General features: G+C 43.4%; 1 protein-coding gene across 2 annotated transcripts; it reads right to left on the bottom strand.

Annotated features, from left to right (window-relative positions):
* Positions 1-7,347: 7,347 nt before the first annotated feature.
* On the bottom strand, positions 7,348-13,724 carry ESM1 (endothelial cell specific molecule 1). Of its 2 annotated transcripts, XM_075137060.1 has the most exons (3): positions 13,409-13,724; positions 9,572-9,727; positions 7,348-7,448 (listed from the first exon to the last, which is right to left on the bottom strand). In XM_075137060.1, exons 1-3 carry the CDS (start codon positions 13,707-13,709, stop codon positions 7,348-7,350), a joined length of 558 nt encoding a protein of 185 aa, XP_074993161.1. In that variant the 5' UTR covers positions 13,710-13,724. The 2 variants fall into 2 exon arrangements, with proteins under 2 accessions (XP_074993161.1, XP_074993160.1); XM_075137059.1 differs by lacking the exon at positions 9,572-9,727 and having other exon boundaries at positions 13,409-13,709.
* Between the last annotated feature and the right edge of the window lie 1,904 nt (positions 13,725-15,628).

Genomic DNA, 15,628 nt, shown 5'->3' with positions numbered 1-15,628 from the left:
CTTTGTTGTGTGCTCTGGTTTTGTACTTACTTTTGGGCAGTATCAATATTGCCAGCCCTGAGCTTTCAGTCTCGGTTGGGAGCCAAGTCCCAAGAAATCATGGCATCAGTTTCAAAATCTTAAAGGGTTTCACCAGAGTCCATTTTGTTCTTCTTTTTATTAAATGTCATCCTGAAACTTTAATGTGGGACTGGATACTGGTGGTTTCCCAGGTGCAAACACCAGGACATACTGAAGAGCAGACTAGGGTTGTCCTTGTGTGCTGCTCTTTTCTTGTGCTTATAAAGCCTGAGCATGTTCAAAGCTGAAAACTAGCAATGTAAATTTCCTAAATGCCTTTAGAAAACTAACACTCAACCACTGCCAAGAGAAACATTAGTTCCTGAAACTGGACAGCATTGCTTGGGTTTCCTTTGAAGAAAAAAAAAAGAGAGGAGAAGAAGAAGAAGAAAAGAAGCCAAATGCCTGAAATATGTAAGACGGAGCTATATGGGAGTTAAAGGGAAGCTGCATAGGAAGCGAAGCAAAGCCCAAAATAAAAAGCGGGAATGGAAAACTAAAAATAACAAACAGGAAAGTGTGACACAGCTGCAAGGGCTCTGGTGCATTCTCCCTCAGCATTGTACCTTTTTTTTTTCAGGAACATACTAATATTGTGTTTGGATTTCAATGGCATTCCAATCCATTATTTGTTCTTCAAAAATAGATGTTTCTCTTGTGAGGAAGAAAGATATTTTCAAGTAATGTTCATATTATTTCAGTTGTCCCAGTTTATCAAATAACACTTTTATAGGCTCGGCGTTTGCAGAGCAGAAAGGCTGCATCAATTATATCATTTCAAGAAAAATTAATCTGTGTCTCGTTAGAACAGTGAAGATCAGCTCATGTATAATCAACTGTTGTCCTCAATTTCAGCTGAATATTCACTTGATAGCTTTCACAAGTAGGAGGGGAGCTAGCACATGAATCTGAGTTGCAGCTACTTTGGAAGCACAGTGGATGGGAGGGGATCAGGGAGGATCAGGAGCATCGTGTACTAATAAAGTTAGGGAAATCTCTGTCTTTTTCTTCATTCAAACACAGGTTTGTTTGTTTACATAGAGCATTTTGCCTCCCTGAAAATCCTGCAGGAAGGGAGCACGGGGGATACAGGGCTGCCAGGGCTGTGGCCGGATTCCAGCCGGCGCCTGCAGAAAAGCCAGGCTCTCCAGGCGTGGGTGCGACACCACCACCCCAGCCACAGCCGAGGCACCCAGCACATGCACAGGGGTCACTGGCAGCTGCTGCATAAGGAGACGGGAAGGAATGCTTCAGCATTCGAAGGTCTTGTATTAACACCTATTTCATTGCTATACTCACCCATTCTGCAAAAATTAAGTCACACGGCTGGGTTGGGCATGGTCTGTGGCCACCCAGAAGATAGATGGACAATTGACTATGCTTGAATAGTGCTGGTGCCTATTTTGGGAGAGCAAGAAAGCCCGAACACGCCAGTTTGTCAGCCCAAGTTCCCTCGGACAGTCACAAACCCCAGTGGAAATCACATTAAGACCTGCCAAACTGGAGATCATAGTGCCTGTCAAGTTATCAGTCCAACTTGTAAAATTCCTATTTTCAGCAGACACAACAAAAACAGGAAATATTTACCAACTTTGCAGGTGTCAGGAAATACTTTCAAAGCACTACTGTGACCTGACAGTCCATTCAGATAGATAGCAAGCATGTACAGAGGTGATAATAAATATCTTTTCATTTAAAATATATACTTTGGTGTGTTCAGTCCAATACGTATGTCCCAGCAGATCACAGTGGCAAATTTATGTCGTTAATCACACTATGGTGATTACGCAGTGATAGGTCTCACAATACTTGTGTGAATGTATTTATATAATGAAATTGTACTTTAAAGTACTTTAAAGATGTTTTGCACAGTTGAAGCTGATAATGTTGTTTTTTGTTAAAAGTAGGTCTACACTAGTAATATATTTGTTATATATTGTTTGAATCGTGGATGGAATATATCTGAATGTATTTCAGGCTTTTCCATTCTATGTATTTCAGATATCACTCTAAAACATATGATGATATATTGTTTGAACTATAATGGTGTCTGCAACATCCTGTAACACAGGCTTTAACAGAAACTATAATATTGCATTACAGCATACTTCTTATCAGTGTCGTTGCACATTAAATATAAAATAAGAGGTGGTGCATATATTGCTAGCTTACTGTTTAGTAGTTGAGAAAATAAAATCTACCTACTAGAAATGAGGCCTATTTGCCAAACATATTCATACTGGAAATAATACATGACCCCACTAAAAACGAATCTAGAAACTAGATGACGGGAGCACGTTGTGTGATGAACCATCTCATGACTTTTACCCCAGGAGAGAAGAGCATCTGTAGCTAACTTCAGGCTTGTGTGGGAAGGAAAGGTCAGCTGAAAAGAGGATGCCTGGAACACGGAGTTGGGTGAAGAAAGGAAAAAAGTCTAAAAGAAAATCCACATGTGCAAAATAGGGGAAATGAGTTGGAGGGTGCAGTGGGGAGCTAGGAGAGATATGAAAGGAAAGGTAGACAGATGAAAGGGTGGGAAAAAAAGAAGAGGCTGGTGAAGGGCCCGTGGTTCCATGAACATCACTTCATGTCCCTTGGGAGGCAGTCCTGAAGGGCAAAAGAATCCAGGAAGGCTGGACATTCTGCAAGGAGGAAATCTTAAAGGCACGGGAGCAGGCCGTCCCCTGTGCCAAAAGACAAGCCGGCGGGGAAGACGACCGGCCTGGCTGAACAGAGAGCTTTGGCTGGAATTCTGGAAAAAAGGGAGAGTTTATGATCTTTGGAAAAAGGGGCAGGCAACTCAGGAGGACTACAAGGATGTCGTGAGGTTATGCAGGGAGAAAATTAGAAGGGCCAAAACCCAACTAGAACTTAATCTGGCTACTGCAGTAAAAGACAATAAAAAAAAGTTTCTATAAATACATTAACAACAAAAGGAGGGCTAAGGAGAATCTCCATCCTTTATTGGATGGGGGGGGAAACATAGTGACAAAGGATGAGGAAAAGGCTGAGGTACTTAATGCCTTCTTTGCCTCAGTCTTCAATAATAAGACCAGTTGTTCTCGGCGTACCCACCCCCTGAGCTGGAAGACAGGGTCGGGGAGCAGAACGAAGCCCCCATAATCCAAGGGGAAATGGTTACCGACCTGCTACGCCACTTGGACACACACAAGTCTATGGGGCCAGATGGGATCCCACTGAGGGAGCTGGGGGAAGTGCTCACCAAGCCACTTTCAGTCCCTTATCAGCAGTCCTGGCTAACCGGGCAGGTCCCAGTTGACAGGAGGTTAGCAAAGGTGATGCCCGTGTACAAGAAGGGCCGGAAGGAGGATCCTACAGGCCAGTCAGCCTGACCTCGGTGCCGGGGAAGGTTATGGAGCGGTTCATCTTGAGTGCCATCCTGCAGCACGTACAGGACAACCAGGGGATCAGGCCCAGCCAGCACGGGTTCATGAAAGGCAGGTCTTGCTTGACCAACCTGATCTCCTTCTATGACAAGGTGACCTGCTTAGTGGATGAGGATGTGGATATTATCTACCTAGACTTCAGTAAAGCCTTTGACACCATTTCCCACAGCATTCTCCTGGAGAACCGGGCTGCTCATGGCTTGGACGGGCGTGCTCTTCGCTGGGTAAAAAACTGGCTGGACGGCTGGGCCCAGAGAGTGGTGGTGAACGGAGTTAAATGCAGTTGGCGACCAGTCACGAGCGGTGTTCCCCAGGGCTCAGTTTTGGGGCCGGTCCTGCTCAATATCTTTATCAATGATCTGGATGAGGGGATCGAGTGCTCCCTCAGTAAGTTTGCAGACGACACCAAGCTGGGCGGGAGTGTTGATCTGCTGGAGGGTAGGAAGGCTCTGCAGAGGGACCTGGACAGGCTGGATCGATGGGCTGAGGCCAACTGTATGAGGTTCAACAAGGCCAAGTGCCGGGTCCTGCACTTGGGTCACAACAACCCCATGCAATGCTACAGGCTTAGGCAAGAGCGGCTGGAAAGCTGCCCAGAGGAAAAGGACCTGGGGGTGCTGGTTGACAGCCGGCTGAACATGAGCCGGCAGTGTGCCCAGGTGGCCAAGAAGGCCAACGGCATCCTGGCCTGTATCAGAAATAGCGTGGCCAGCAGGAGCAGGGAGGTGATCGTGCCCCTGTACTCGGCACTGGTGAGGCCGCACCTCGAATCCTGTGTTCAGTTTTGGGCCCCTCACTCCAAGAAGGACATGGAGGTGCTGGAGCGTGTCCAGAGAAGGGCAATGAAGCTGGTGAAGGGCCTGGAGCACAAGTCTTATGAGGAGCGGCTGAGGGAACTGGGACTGTTTAGCCTGGAGAAGAGGAGGCTGAGGGGAGACCTCATCGCGCTCTACAACTACCTGAGAGGAGGTTGTAGCGAGGTGGGTGTCGGTCTCTTCTACCAAGTAGCAAGTGATAGGACAAGAGGAAACGGCCTCAAGTTGACCAGGAGACGTTTAGATTGGATATTAGGGAAAAATTTCTTCACTGAAAGGGTTGTCAAGCCTTGGACCAGGCTGCCCAGGGAAGTGGTTGAGTCACCATCCCTGGAAGTATTTAAAAGACGTGTAGATGTGGCACTTAGGGACATGGTTTAGTGCTGGACTTGTCAGTGTTACATTTACGGTTGGACTCGATGATATTAAAGGTCTTTTCCAACCTAAATAATTCTATGATTCTATGATCAGTTGCATTATTTCTTCTACCAGTGTAGTCACATTGCCACTAGTAGAAACTGGTAGATGTTGCAATGGATAATGGATAGAATTGGCTTATACTATGATTACATCCTGGAACCTATTCTGTGTGAAGCAATCTGTCACTGGAGCAGCTGAGGAAATGCAAAAGCATTTTATAAATTTGGTGGAAAACAGAAGAAAACTTCCCAAAAAATTTGCAGGCGTCCGTCTCTTTCTTCTCTTTTCTCCTGACTTGCCAGGTGTGGTTCCACAGGTTACTCCTCTATGGTAAATCAAACAGTGCCAAGGAGCTGCAGTCACTGCCCCAGAGCTAAATGGTCCCTGGCATGGCGGTGGCCTGGCCAGCAAAAGGACTCCCAAACCCTTACTGCACTGGGGTTGCCCAGGGAGGGGCTGTCCCCAGTAGGCAACCTGGATCCAGCCACCTTGTTTTGGAGGTGAAGATGGTTGAACGGTATGGACACAAACCATTCTGGACACAGGCCACCACTCAGCTTCAGCAATAGAGAATGGTCCCCAGCAAATTCACTAAAATAGATGCAGCCATTGTGAAACTGTTTCTGTGGATTTGGGAGCAAAACTGTGCCCAGTCTGCGAGCACCATGGCTATACCAGCAGTCTTACTCTATCATTAATGGGTAGAAGCAATAGACAGCAATGCTTTCAGTTGTTTTTTTATTGAACAATAATAATCATATTCTTTTTAAAACCAACCAGCTTATTAGATTTACATTCAAGAACTCGTCATTTATGACACTTGCAAAATAGTAATAATGTATGCAAATATTTATTACATTCTTTAAATAATTCTCTTCAGTCTGCTGAAGGACCGTGGTTTTGATCCTGCTCTCACTGAAATCAAGAAAAAATTACTTTTGATATCAGTAGATGAGAATCGATACGCTTGCTTGTAAATAGCCCAAGGTAATATTGCTCCTTCTGAGACTTAAACATTCAATTCAGGTTAAAATGTGGTGTATGCTAGTTTGAGATTTATGTTTATGTGTCTCTGATTATCGTGGCAAGAGAGGCTGCACTGCTGTACTGATGTTTGGATGTCTACTGCTGTCATCGTCCTTTTGTTCTAGAGCAGCACGGTTCAGCACTGCTTTCCCAGGTGAAAGCAGCCTGCTTCCACCAATGTTGGCTTTGGATCAGGATTTGGACTCTTTAAAGGCTTTTGAGTTTCTGTAGTTTGTAGTTTTAAAAGTACGGTATCAGATGCTGCACCAAGCTTTGGCTGCAGTATTGTGTGCTCCTTCTTTCACTGAAGTCACTGTCAAAGCTCACATTGCTTTCAAAGGAAATATTAAATTCAAACCACACTCCCAATGAGAGTGCTCTGTGTTACGAGGCAGTTCCTAAACTCCTGCAATCCAGGTTCACTCTGACACAGCTACATCAGTTTCCATTATCTGAGGATCTGGTTGTTTCCAGACATATTAGCAAACACATCTCAGTGTGGATTTTTATGTTACAAATATATCGTCCACTCTGGACTGAATGAGGGACTGCCAGTTCCTGCAACACTCTAACCTGTATAAGTTACTCTCCTGACTGAAATGGGACCACTTGCTCATGCAAATAAGAAAGGAAGGACTGGGCACCAAAGTAGCATAGGATGTGGCTGCACTACCACGTACTGAGGGTCCAAGTCTTCCCTACATTGGGTCAGATGAACTGCCTGTGAGTCACAGCTGGGCCCTGGCCAGCGATGGAGATGGAGAGTACGAAGGTCCGTTTGCTGGTCTCTGGCATGGGACCCGCTCTTCCCCAAGAAATGCAGATGTCACCTTAATGGCACCAAAGTAGCTGCTTTACAGAAACCTATATATTTAAATAGTGCTCAGCAGCTTCTTTCGTTTCAGGTCCCTCTACAAATCTGTTTAATTTAACAAGCTGCTGTTTCTCCACACAGAATTTAACTTTGGAAGTCCACTTCAATACAATACATGCCTGCAGTGGCGTGTTATGGCTAAGTTATTCACAATGTATAAATGCTGGGTGTTTTCTCACTGAAGAAAGGCATATTTATCTCCAAGGAATTGGCACCAAACTTCCAAAAACCAGAAAATGACTAATGACCAGCGTTGGTTTATTTAATTCACACTGTTGTGCTCCTATGTTATTATTATTATTGTGATTCAGGCTTTCTATCCTGGGATTTGTTGATGTGCGTTTCTTTCACATTGGCTCCACACCAATAGTTTCGCTCACCCAAACTGTCCACTGAATTCAGTGAGAGCTTGCCCAGCTGCGGGCTGCAAGAGTTGGCCTCTGGCATTATTTAAATGATGAGGGTTGAATCGTATTGGGTTTTTAATATTACTATACATTCAGGAATCCACAATACATTTCTCTGTTCAAATACTTCTCAAAACAAATATCAAAAATCATATACACTGTACAGTCTATTTTTAAGTAAACATTTTTCTCATGAAAAACAGAATCACAATTGGCCTTCAGAGGTTACATTTTCATATGCTATAGATCTACTTTGTTCTTAAAGTGTGTTGTTGCATATTCAATAATCTGTAAGAAATGCATTCATTTGAAAGTCTTATGAGCGTAAGTAAATATCAGCGAGGATTTAGCCATTTCATTACCGGAGAGCGAATAGCTTTCTCTTTAACAAATTCCTCTTTTACAGAATTGCCATCCCCTGATGCCATGTCGTTCTCTGAAAATATACAAAAATAAAGGTGGGTTTCAAGAAAATGAGAGAATTAAAATATTGTCCTGCAGCAATGTCCCTGGTTTTGGGAACACTTCAGAAAAACCTTAGCTGACAAATCTTGCAGGGATCTCCCTGAATGCCTCCAATTATGTAGTTGCAAAATTTCTGCCAAATTATGGCATAAGCCAGATGTATTCTCTAATAGTTTAAGCATAAGGCAGGTGATTTGAGTTCAGTTTCCAGTTCTCACTGTAACACTCCAGTGTGACATGGGACCAAGCAGCACATCCTCAATAGCTACAGCAGTAAATTAAACATGCCTGGAGCTATTCTCTGACTGAGGCCAACTGGCATGGAATAGCCTGGTGCATGCCACTAAACTCTCTTATCTCCAAAAAAAGGTAAAAGATGTCCAGTTTGTCTACTGGAAATGGTCCCTGGCTGACACTGATTCCTGAGCTGTGGCTGAGGTTGTTTGGCACGGCTAGCTAGGCTGGGACAAAGCACGCTGGCCGGTGCCCTGCTGTTTGACCATCAAATGGTCAAATTGCAATACACAGGAGCATGCTCTGGCACCGTTAAATTTACAAGGGTATATGTAGCCATGATGTCTTTATAAAATATACGGGCCAGAAACTCTCCTGTTTAAAATACAGAAGCATTCACAGCTGTTTTAATTTGCTGAGGCTCTGTCCTAGATGTATAGCTACTTCTGAAGACCACTATTAAATGAAACCCCATGTGACCATCCCATGCAGTACTACCCACAGTGTCCCTGGTCTACTTCCAGTGATGGACCTCTGAAGACAGAAATCAGTGTGAAACCTTTGCACGGGTAAAAAATACCATTTGTTTCTATGGGATCAGGATCCCATCCTGGCTGGGATCAGACAAGCTGCTGAAGATTGAGGCAGCAAAAGGGAGGGAGAGGAAAGGGGAGGAGGAACTGATGAGAACAGGCTACCTGGGAAGATTTGGAATATAGGCTAGATACAGAAAAAAGCAAGACAGGAATATTTTTTTCATATCATTTCAACCATTGGTAATAAACAAAACCTGGAAAGGCAAAAGAGCACAACCGTGTAGAAAAATACAAAAGAATCAGGATCGATCCATCTCACAAAGTTTTTTTTAAAGATCATTTTAAATGTGGTATAAGCATAAGCTGAAGAAGTTTGTTTCTGTCTAACTTTCTCTAATCAGAGAGTGGGGGAAAGATAATGCATGTATTAAGGCAGCAAACTCTAGATAGCTTAATATAACAGGAGAAAATCAAAATAAGGCACACACAAACTGCAGTTGGAGCAGAAATAAAATTCAAAGACTTTTGGATGAAATCCTAGAAAAGCTCCCAGTAAGTCTAGGATTAAATCTCTGATATTTATTTAAAATCTTTACATTTGTATTGATTTTGATTGGTGTTTAAATTTAGAGTAAACATTGTTCCATCAAATATAGCTCAATATCATCAGGTAGAGAACAAAAGGGGAAGAAATTTTAATCCCAGCTTTAAAAACGTCAGTGATCTCTCCTTCCTGCCTCAAAACTACTTCATTTTCTCACAGGCCTTTTTTTTATTTCTGGAAAGATCTGTTACAGGCTTCAGACATAATCTTAAAGGTAAGAACTTATTCCAGAGATGCTGTGATAAATGGCTACAATAAAACATTTCATAAAACAGTTCACTGACGTCTGAAAATGTATAAAGCTCTGTCTTCACGGGAAAAAAATTTTTACCATATATTAGCTAACAGTAGTAAATGCAACCTAGTGAAATCCTATTCTACACAAAGCAGCTACACACATCGCATCTGAACTGACTAATGCAAATCCTAGCATAGCCTCCCATTGCACAGGTGACGTTGTACTGCTAGCGCACACAACAGCTGCAAACTGTTTCGCCCATGTTAGGATTTCAAGATGTTTTTACCATGTGTCACAGCTCACCTAATTCCTTGCCTTATGTTAAGGTAGCCGCCAACAAGAAAAATAAACATACCTTCTGTTGTTAGCTGTTTGCACGGCTCTACCAAAGTACACATCACTCACGCACAGTGTACACAGCATGGTAGTAGATCATGTACAAGGTGATTTCTGCTACAATCAACTGCCCTACGAAGTCTTACCTGTGTGTGAAACTATTTTTCGTCGATTTGGAGGCTTTGAAGCAGACAGTTGAAAAAATGGGAACTTCAAACATTTCCCGGTTACTCTGTCACAGATGCCAGAGGGACAGTTGCAGGTTTTCCTGCATTCCATTCCATAGGTACCGTAGGGACACTCTGAAAAAAAGTAATATAGCAAAGCCGTCCTAAGCAATACAAGTCAGCTTCCAGCACTCTTAATAGCTGGTCTGCTTCTATCCTTAAAAGTGGAAAACGTTTGAGTGGAGGTCAGCTAAACCTTAACTACAGAATTTCAGCATGCCAACTGCTTGTTATAAGGATTTTCCAGTTTTAACAAACCTTGACACACATTATATACATAATTTCTTTTCCTATAGCTTATTTACAATGTGCTGTCAGTAATCCTTCTCTGAAACTCTCATAGTATTAAAACGCAAATTAAAGGCAATATGAACAAGTATGTAATCATAGAGGATGTAGTTAAAGGATTAGCATTAGATTTAGAAAAGAAGAAGACTTCAGAAAGTTCCTGAATTCACTATTTGAGCATGATATTATCTGACTTGCGTGTCTGTCATGATTCAGAGCTGCAACCTATTGCTGGCGCCGGGCTGCTCCTGGCTGGGGCCACCGCGCATAGGCTCGGTGGAGGCTGCCGCCCCGACCCTGAGGAGCTATCCAGCAAACGCATCCTCCGCCTGGAGACGCAGCCGGCTCTTGGGGAAGAGCCTTCCCCTGTGCGACAACTTCTCAGACAGCAAAGATCTGCCTTCCCATGGCAGACTGCTAGCAAAGAGCTCACCTACATCTCCAGCCTTAAGAATGAGTATGCTCTGTCCCTTGATCACTGGCCCTAAGACGGCTGCCTGGTTATACTGCATCTGGTCACATACTTCCCTGATTCAAATCTCCCATCCCTGAGCAAGCTTGTAGAGGAGGCTGTCCTGCTCAGGCTGTCCTTGCCAACCCAGGGTGCATAGTCACCTTAAATGGCAGGTCCTGGAGAGTTTCCAATTCAACTCCTAAGGGCAGATGAACGACCATTCAGGGCTGGACCAAGGATCCATCCAGCCTAGGCTCCCACAAAACACTTAAGAAAGAAGATGACCACGGTAAGCACAAATGATACCTCCCCCTTATATTCTCCCCCATTTTCAGCTCTGGGACCTCCTGAGCCAGACATAGTTTCTGTGCCTGTAACACCCCACAGTGGGGTTATCCTTCTCAGTTTGTCCAGTCTCCTCTTGAATCAGTGCAAATATTTATTTTCGCCATACAGCCTAGGCTATCTGAAAATCAGACTAATGCCCCAAAATAAACCATCATTTTACAATTCTCTGCATGCCCAATGGGTATGCTTTTGTAAATGAAAAGCACAGGAAAATCAACCAATTCCCTGCTAGGGACTGCACAGTGAATCCCTCCAGCCTGGAGGACCTCACTGAGCTTCACCATACTCCCCTTCCCAAGCAAGGACACTCTCTGATCTACTGTTTGTCAACATAAAACAAAAATAAAATCCTGCCAAAGCAAAACAGTTTTTGTGTGCACAATCCTCCCTGAGGGACAAGCTGAGAGCGCACACCACATGGAGCATCAATCTGCCCGCTGCAGGTGCTCAGCTGCTCAGCCCAGAGAGGTGGGATGCAAAGCACAACAGCATGGAAACAAGTCTGAGCCCAAAGCACTTGGCTCTGTGTGGAACAATCCTGGCATTGATGCTGCTCTTCAGATTTGACAAAACTGAGATCTGAGTCAATTTTGCTGTTAGAAGATTTTGTTCAGCAGGAGCCTGCTCCTAAATAAATTGCAAATAGCTCCCAGTGATCTAAGGGAAACAAGAGCAGGTTCTTTACTGTGACAGTTATACCTCAGATTTAGAGGATATTTACTAATAAAAGTGCAGAGCACCAGTATTCCTTAGTCTTTTTTGAACAATAATGACATTGCTATTGATAATAATATGATGCACTCTTACAATACTACAAGTACTCAAAAAATTGCTCTGAAACTTATACTGTCCATGTTTTACCCATTTTAGAAATAAGAAATTGAAGAACAGAGAGTTCAGGTCATTCTTCCACAAATTCAAAGTAAACCAGTCACAGGCAACCAGAGAGAATTTAGCCATCCTGACTCTGTGAATTATTACGAACCTGGAAGTTATTAAAATGAGTGAGTGATCTGGTATCATAGCTATAAATGGATGTATAAAATAACAATACTTGGCCCCATACTTTGCCTGACAAAATTCACATACATACAGAAACAGATTGTGCTATCTCAGAGCTGAGATAAAAAAAGAAAAGGAATTAGAAATGACATCTATAATATTTAGTGCAAATATTTAGGGGAATATAAGCCTTAAATACCAACTTACAACTCTAAGTCAAGATATGGTTTTATTGAAATTAATGAGAGTTTTTCCACTGACTCCCTGGAAAAAAAAACATTTTACTTTACATTTTCTACAGAGCTTCCAAGATTCAGCTACAGGGATTCAGATCTCATGTCCCTCAATGCTTCTTTTTTCTCATTTGAAGTGTGCTATTGCAAAGAAATTCCTATGAGGACAGTGAAAAGTATTTAATCATTCAAAAGAACTGTTAAAAGAATTATAGGTGGTATCTTGCACTGCAGTAATTTTTAATAAACTAAAGATCAGTCAACTATCTCAGTAAAATACTTTTCTGGTGGGTGCACCAAAGATATTATCTTTATGTGTAAATTCTAGTCTTTAGACATAAAGTAGACATTTTGGGTTTCACCCTCAAACATGCACATGAATTTGGTTTTAAATACCAATGTAAATAAGTGTGTGCTGTATGTGAGTCAGCCTGAATGATTTTTGCAGCATCTGGTCCTAAGTCATTACTTTAACTGAGGCTATTAATACTCCTGATGTTTAGCTGCCAAGACATCTCCATTTTGAAGGAAGTTATTCAAAGGCATACTTGTATCTACTTACTGAAGTGGTACACAAACACAGGAAAACTCACTGCATTCACACTTTGCAAAGCCTTTTTTAAAAATTATTTATTTTTAAAACTTCCATCCTACTTCTTAGTAATTTAATACCTCCTCTCCTTTTAAAGATTCTCCTTTTTGCATGGAGTGAGGATAGCTCTTAAATTAAAAATGCCGTTATAGTCTATGACTAAAGAAGTCAGCATGCAGCATACCTGGAATAAGCTGAGAGCAGTGGCTGGCTGCTCATCTCACAGTCAGCTCCTGTTCTGCTATTCCCATCTTTCAGGCAGGGTCTCTGTTTCCCTCCCCTGACCACATCCCTAGGGTAGCTGAGCACCTCAAAGGCAGGACTGAATTAAACACGACAATGTCCCCAGGCGCTTGGGCAGTACTGTTATCTCCATCTCCCAGACCCCAGAGAGAGCACCTGGTCCCTGGGCAGGCAGCCGGCAGTGCCCGAGGGAACGTCACCCCAGGGAGAGCCCAACAGGGGCAGGGACCCTGTAACAAGGTTGAACTCACAGGATTAAAGTCTTTGCAATTTATAGAAAGCCACCCACCAAATCAGCGGAAGGATCAGGACTACTGCCTGGGTCTCCCAAGTCCCAATCAAAAATCTCGTCTCCGAGCACACCCCATCGTATTTCCTCACACATGTCCCCAAGTCTAAACAGTATTCTCACATTAATAGCCCTGTCCTGCCTACATGTAACACCTTTTAATATCAGCAGGTATTTTTCGCTTTCTTCTTGGCTAAGGGCTGAGCTGGAAAAATCCCATTTTAGACCTTTCAAGCAGGAGGCAAGCTCTATATGTAGGTTGCTGTCAAATTGCCACAGTGGGTGCATGCAAAGTGAATATTGTTACCTTTGCAGATACCAAATTCATCACCAAAGTCATCCTCCTCAGTGTAAAACTGGCACTTCAGCCCAGGACCACACTTGACACCATCCATACCCGAGACCGTACGATAGCAAGTCTCCCCCAGAGCAGCTGCACACACTCTGCAACAGCCACAGTCATCCAGCACCGTTCGCTTACAGCGCAAGGTACTTTTGCATGCGTTACTGTCACAGGGCTCGGGACAATCTACTGCGTATTTCGCACTCCAAGCAGTTCCAGCGTGCACGGGCATCAGGAGGAGTGTGAGAAACAGGAAGCCCTTCATGTCTTGCAGGGGTAAATGCTCCGTCCCAAAGAGCAGGCTTTAATGCTCAGCCTGCTGGTGCCTTGTGCCGAGGGAAGCAGCGGTACAGAATCCAAAGTGGTAGCTGCACACATCAGCCTACAAGTTTATGAGCTTTATACAGTGTGTTGCCCACATGCTGCACCGTCGTCAGCTTCCTCAATCCGGCAGCGCTGCTCCTGCCAGCCTCCCTTGTTTCAGTTTATGAAATCCAGGATGAAGGTTGGATTAGCACTCTGCTGCCATCCAGGAATTGAAAAGCCTGAGCTGATGTAATCTGTTATGTTTAGTTGGTTGTTTTGCATGAGGACTAAAAACTCTCTCACATCCGTCTCAAATGCTCAAGGACGTCTGCCAAAAGGAAAAAAAAGAAAAACCCACACACAACCAAAGAAAAAAAACCCCAACCCTGCGTAGGTCGCATACCTTCCTGCAGGACAGGGGATCGCTCTGACACTGGGCACAGGGCTGACAGAACAGCTCTGCCTCGCTAACACAGCTCATGCGGCCAGAGGAAAATCACACTGAATCATCTCACTGCTGAAAGAATAATCTTTAAAAGAATACCTTTGCCTTCCCCTTTGAGGGGACGTGGCCAGTTACTTTAAGGAAAAGTGAGATCATGCCATTTAACAGCTGAGCTCAGATGTTTCAGTAGTGTTTTTCCTACCTGCATCGAAATGGTACTTTTTAATCAGTATTTAGGTGGAGATGAATTAAACATTTCACTCAAAAACTACTGCTAGAACTAAAAACAGGTCAGACAGAAACCAGCATTTTGTGGGATCTTCCGCAGGAAGTTCAGGAGAATGATCAATGAACTGCCCCGACCTCACAACCAACGGGGGAAATCCCCATCCATCACCAGCACCGTCTGCACAGCCTTAACGTGGATCTGGGGGGGCTGATTCTCCTTCCCTTTACACCACTTCTATCCTGATCAAATTCTATGGGATGCGCTGCTGTTGCCCTTCAATGAAATCAGTGTAAATAAACAGAAAATAAGGCTCAATTTCCCCCATCCCCCCTCTTAAACTTTATTCACGTGCCAGAGCCTTGACAAGAAACAGCAAACAACCAAAGAGTTCAGTAAAACAGATGAGCCACCAGAGAGATGGAAATTTCTACTCTAAAGAAAGATCTACGGGAAAGGAAAAAAGGAATAAAGCTAGCCATAAATAAATCTCTGAATACCAAAAGTTGCTGCCACTGAAGTTAGTGGGAACCGAATCAATCTAAACTTGTACGTGACTGGTTTGCCATTTGGGAATCCTGTGTCTCGAGTGGGCTGAGGACACTGCCAGTAGGCTGCCAAATAAAATGAAGGGCTATGCTGGAAATACAGGAGAGCAGGAAAGCCTTTTCTTCATGAATACAAATGTGAATTGATAGATCCAAAACAAAATGCTTAACTCTTCTCTCTTGCGAAGAAGATGAGAAAACCAACATACTGTATGTTGCATTTGGATAGGTTGTTCATATACTTCTGGTGTTCATGGGTATAAGAACCTGGATAGGATAGGATAGGATAGGATAGGATAGGATAGGATAGCATAGCATAGCATAGCATAGCATAGCATAGCATAGCATAACAGAGAAAGAGAAGAGACGCACAGAGAAGCGAAGCGAGGAGAGGAGAGGACAGGATAGGACAGGACAGGACAGGACAGGACAGGAGAAGAAGAGAGGGGAGGGGAGCACCTATTATGTTTAACACATGTTAAAGACAGACTACACTCAGGCAAATATTTGCAGGCATCCATCTTATACGGTGTATAATTACTTGAAATACAGTTCTTCTAATCACAGTTGCCAGCTGGCAGATGTGCACATGCACTAGCTCATGCCTGTTTTCACATGTAATCTTGGACCAATCAGTGAATTTAAAGTGTAAAAATTAA

The sequence above is a fragment of the Calonectris borealis genome, chromosome Z, assembly GCF_964195595.1.
Source record: "Calonectris borealis chromosome Z, bCalBor7.hap1.2, whole genome shotgun sequence".
In the NCBI taxonomy this organism is placed as follows: Eukaryota; Metazoa; Chordata; class Aves; order Procellariiformes; family Procellariidae; genus Calonectris; species Calonectris borealis.
The sequence above is the reverse complement of the archived record's forward strand: the minus strand, read 5'-3'. Positions and strand labels throughout refer to the sequence as shown.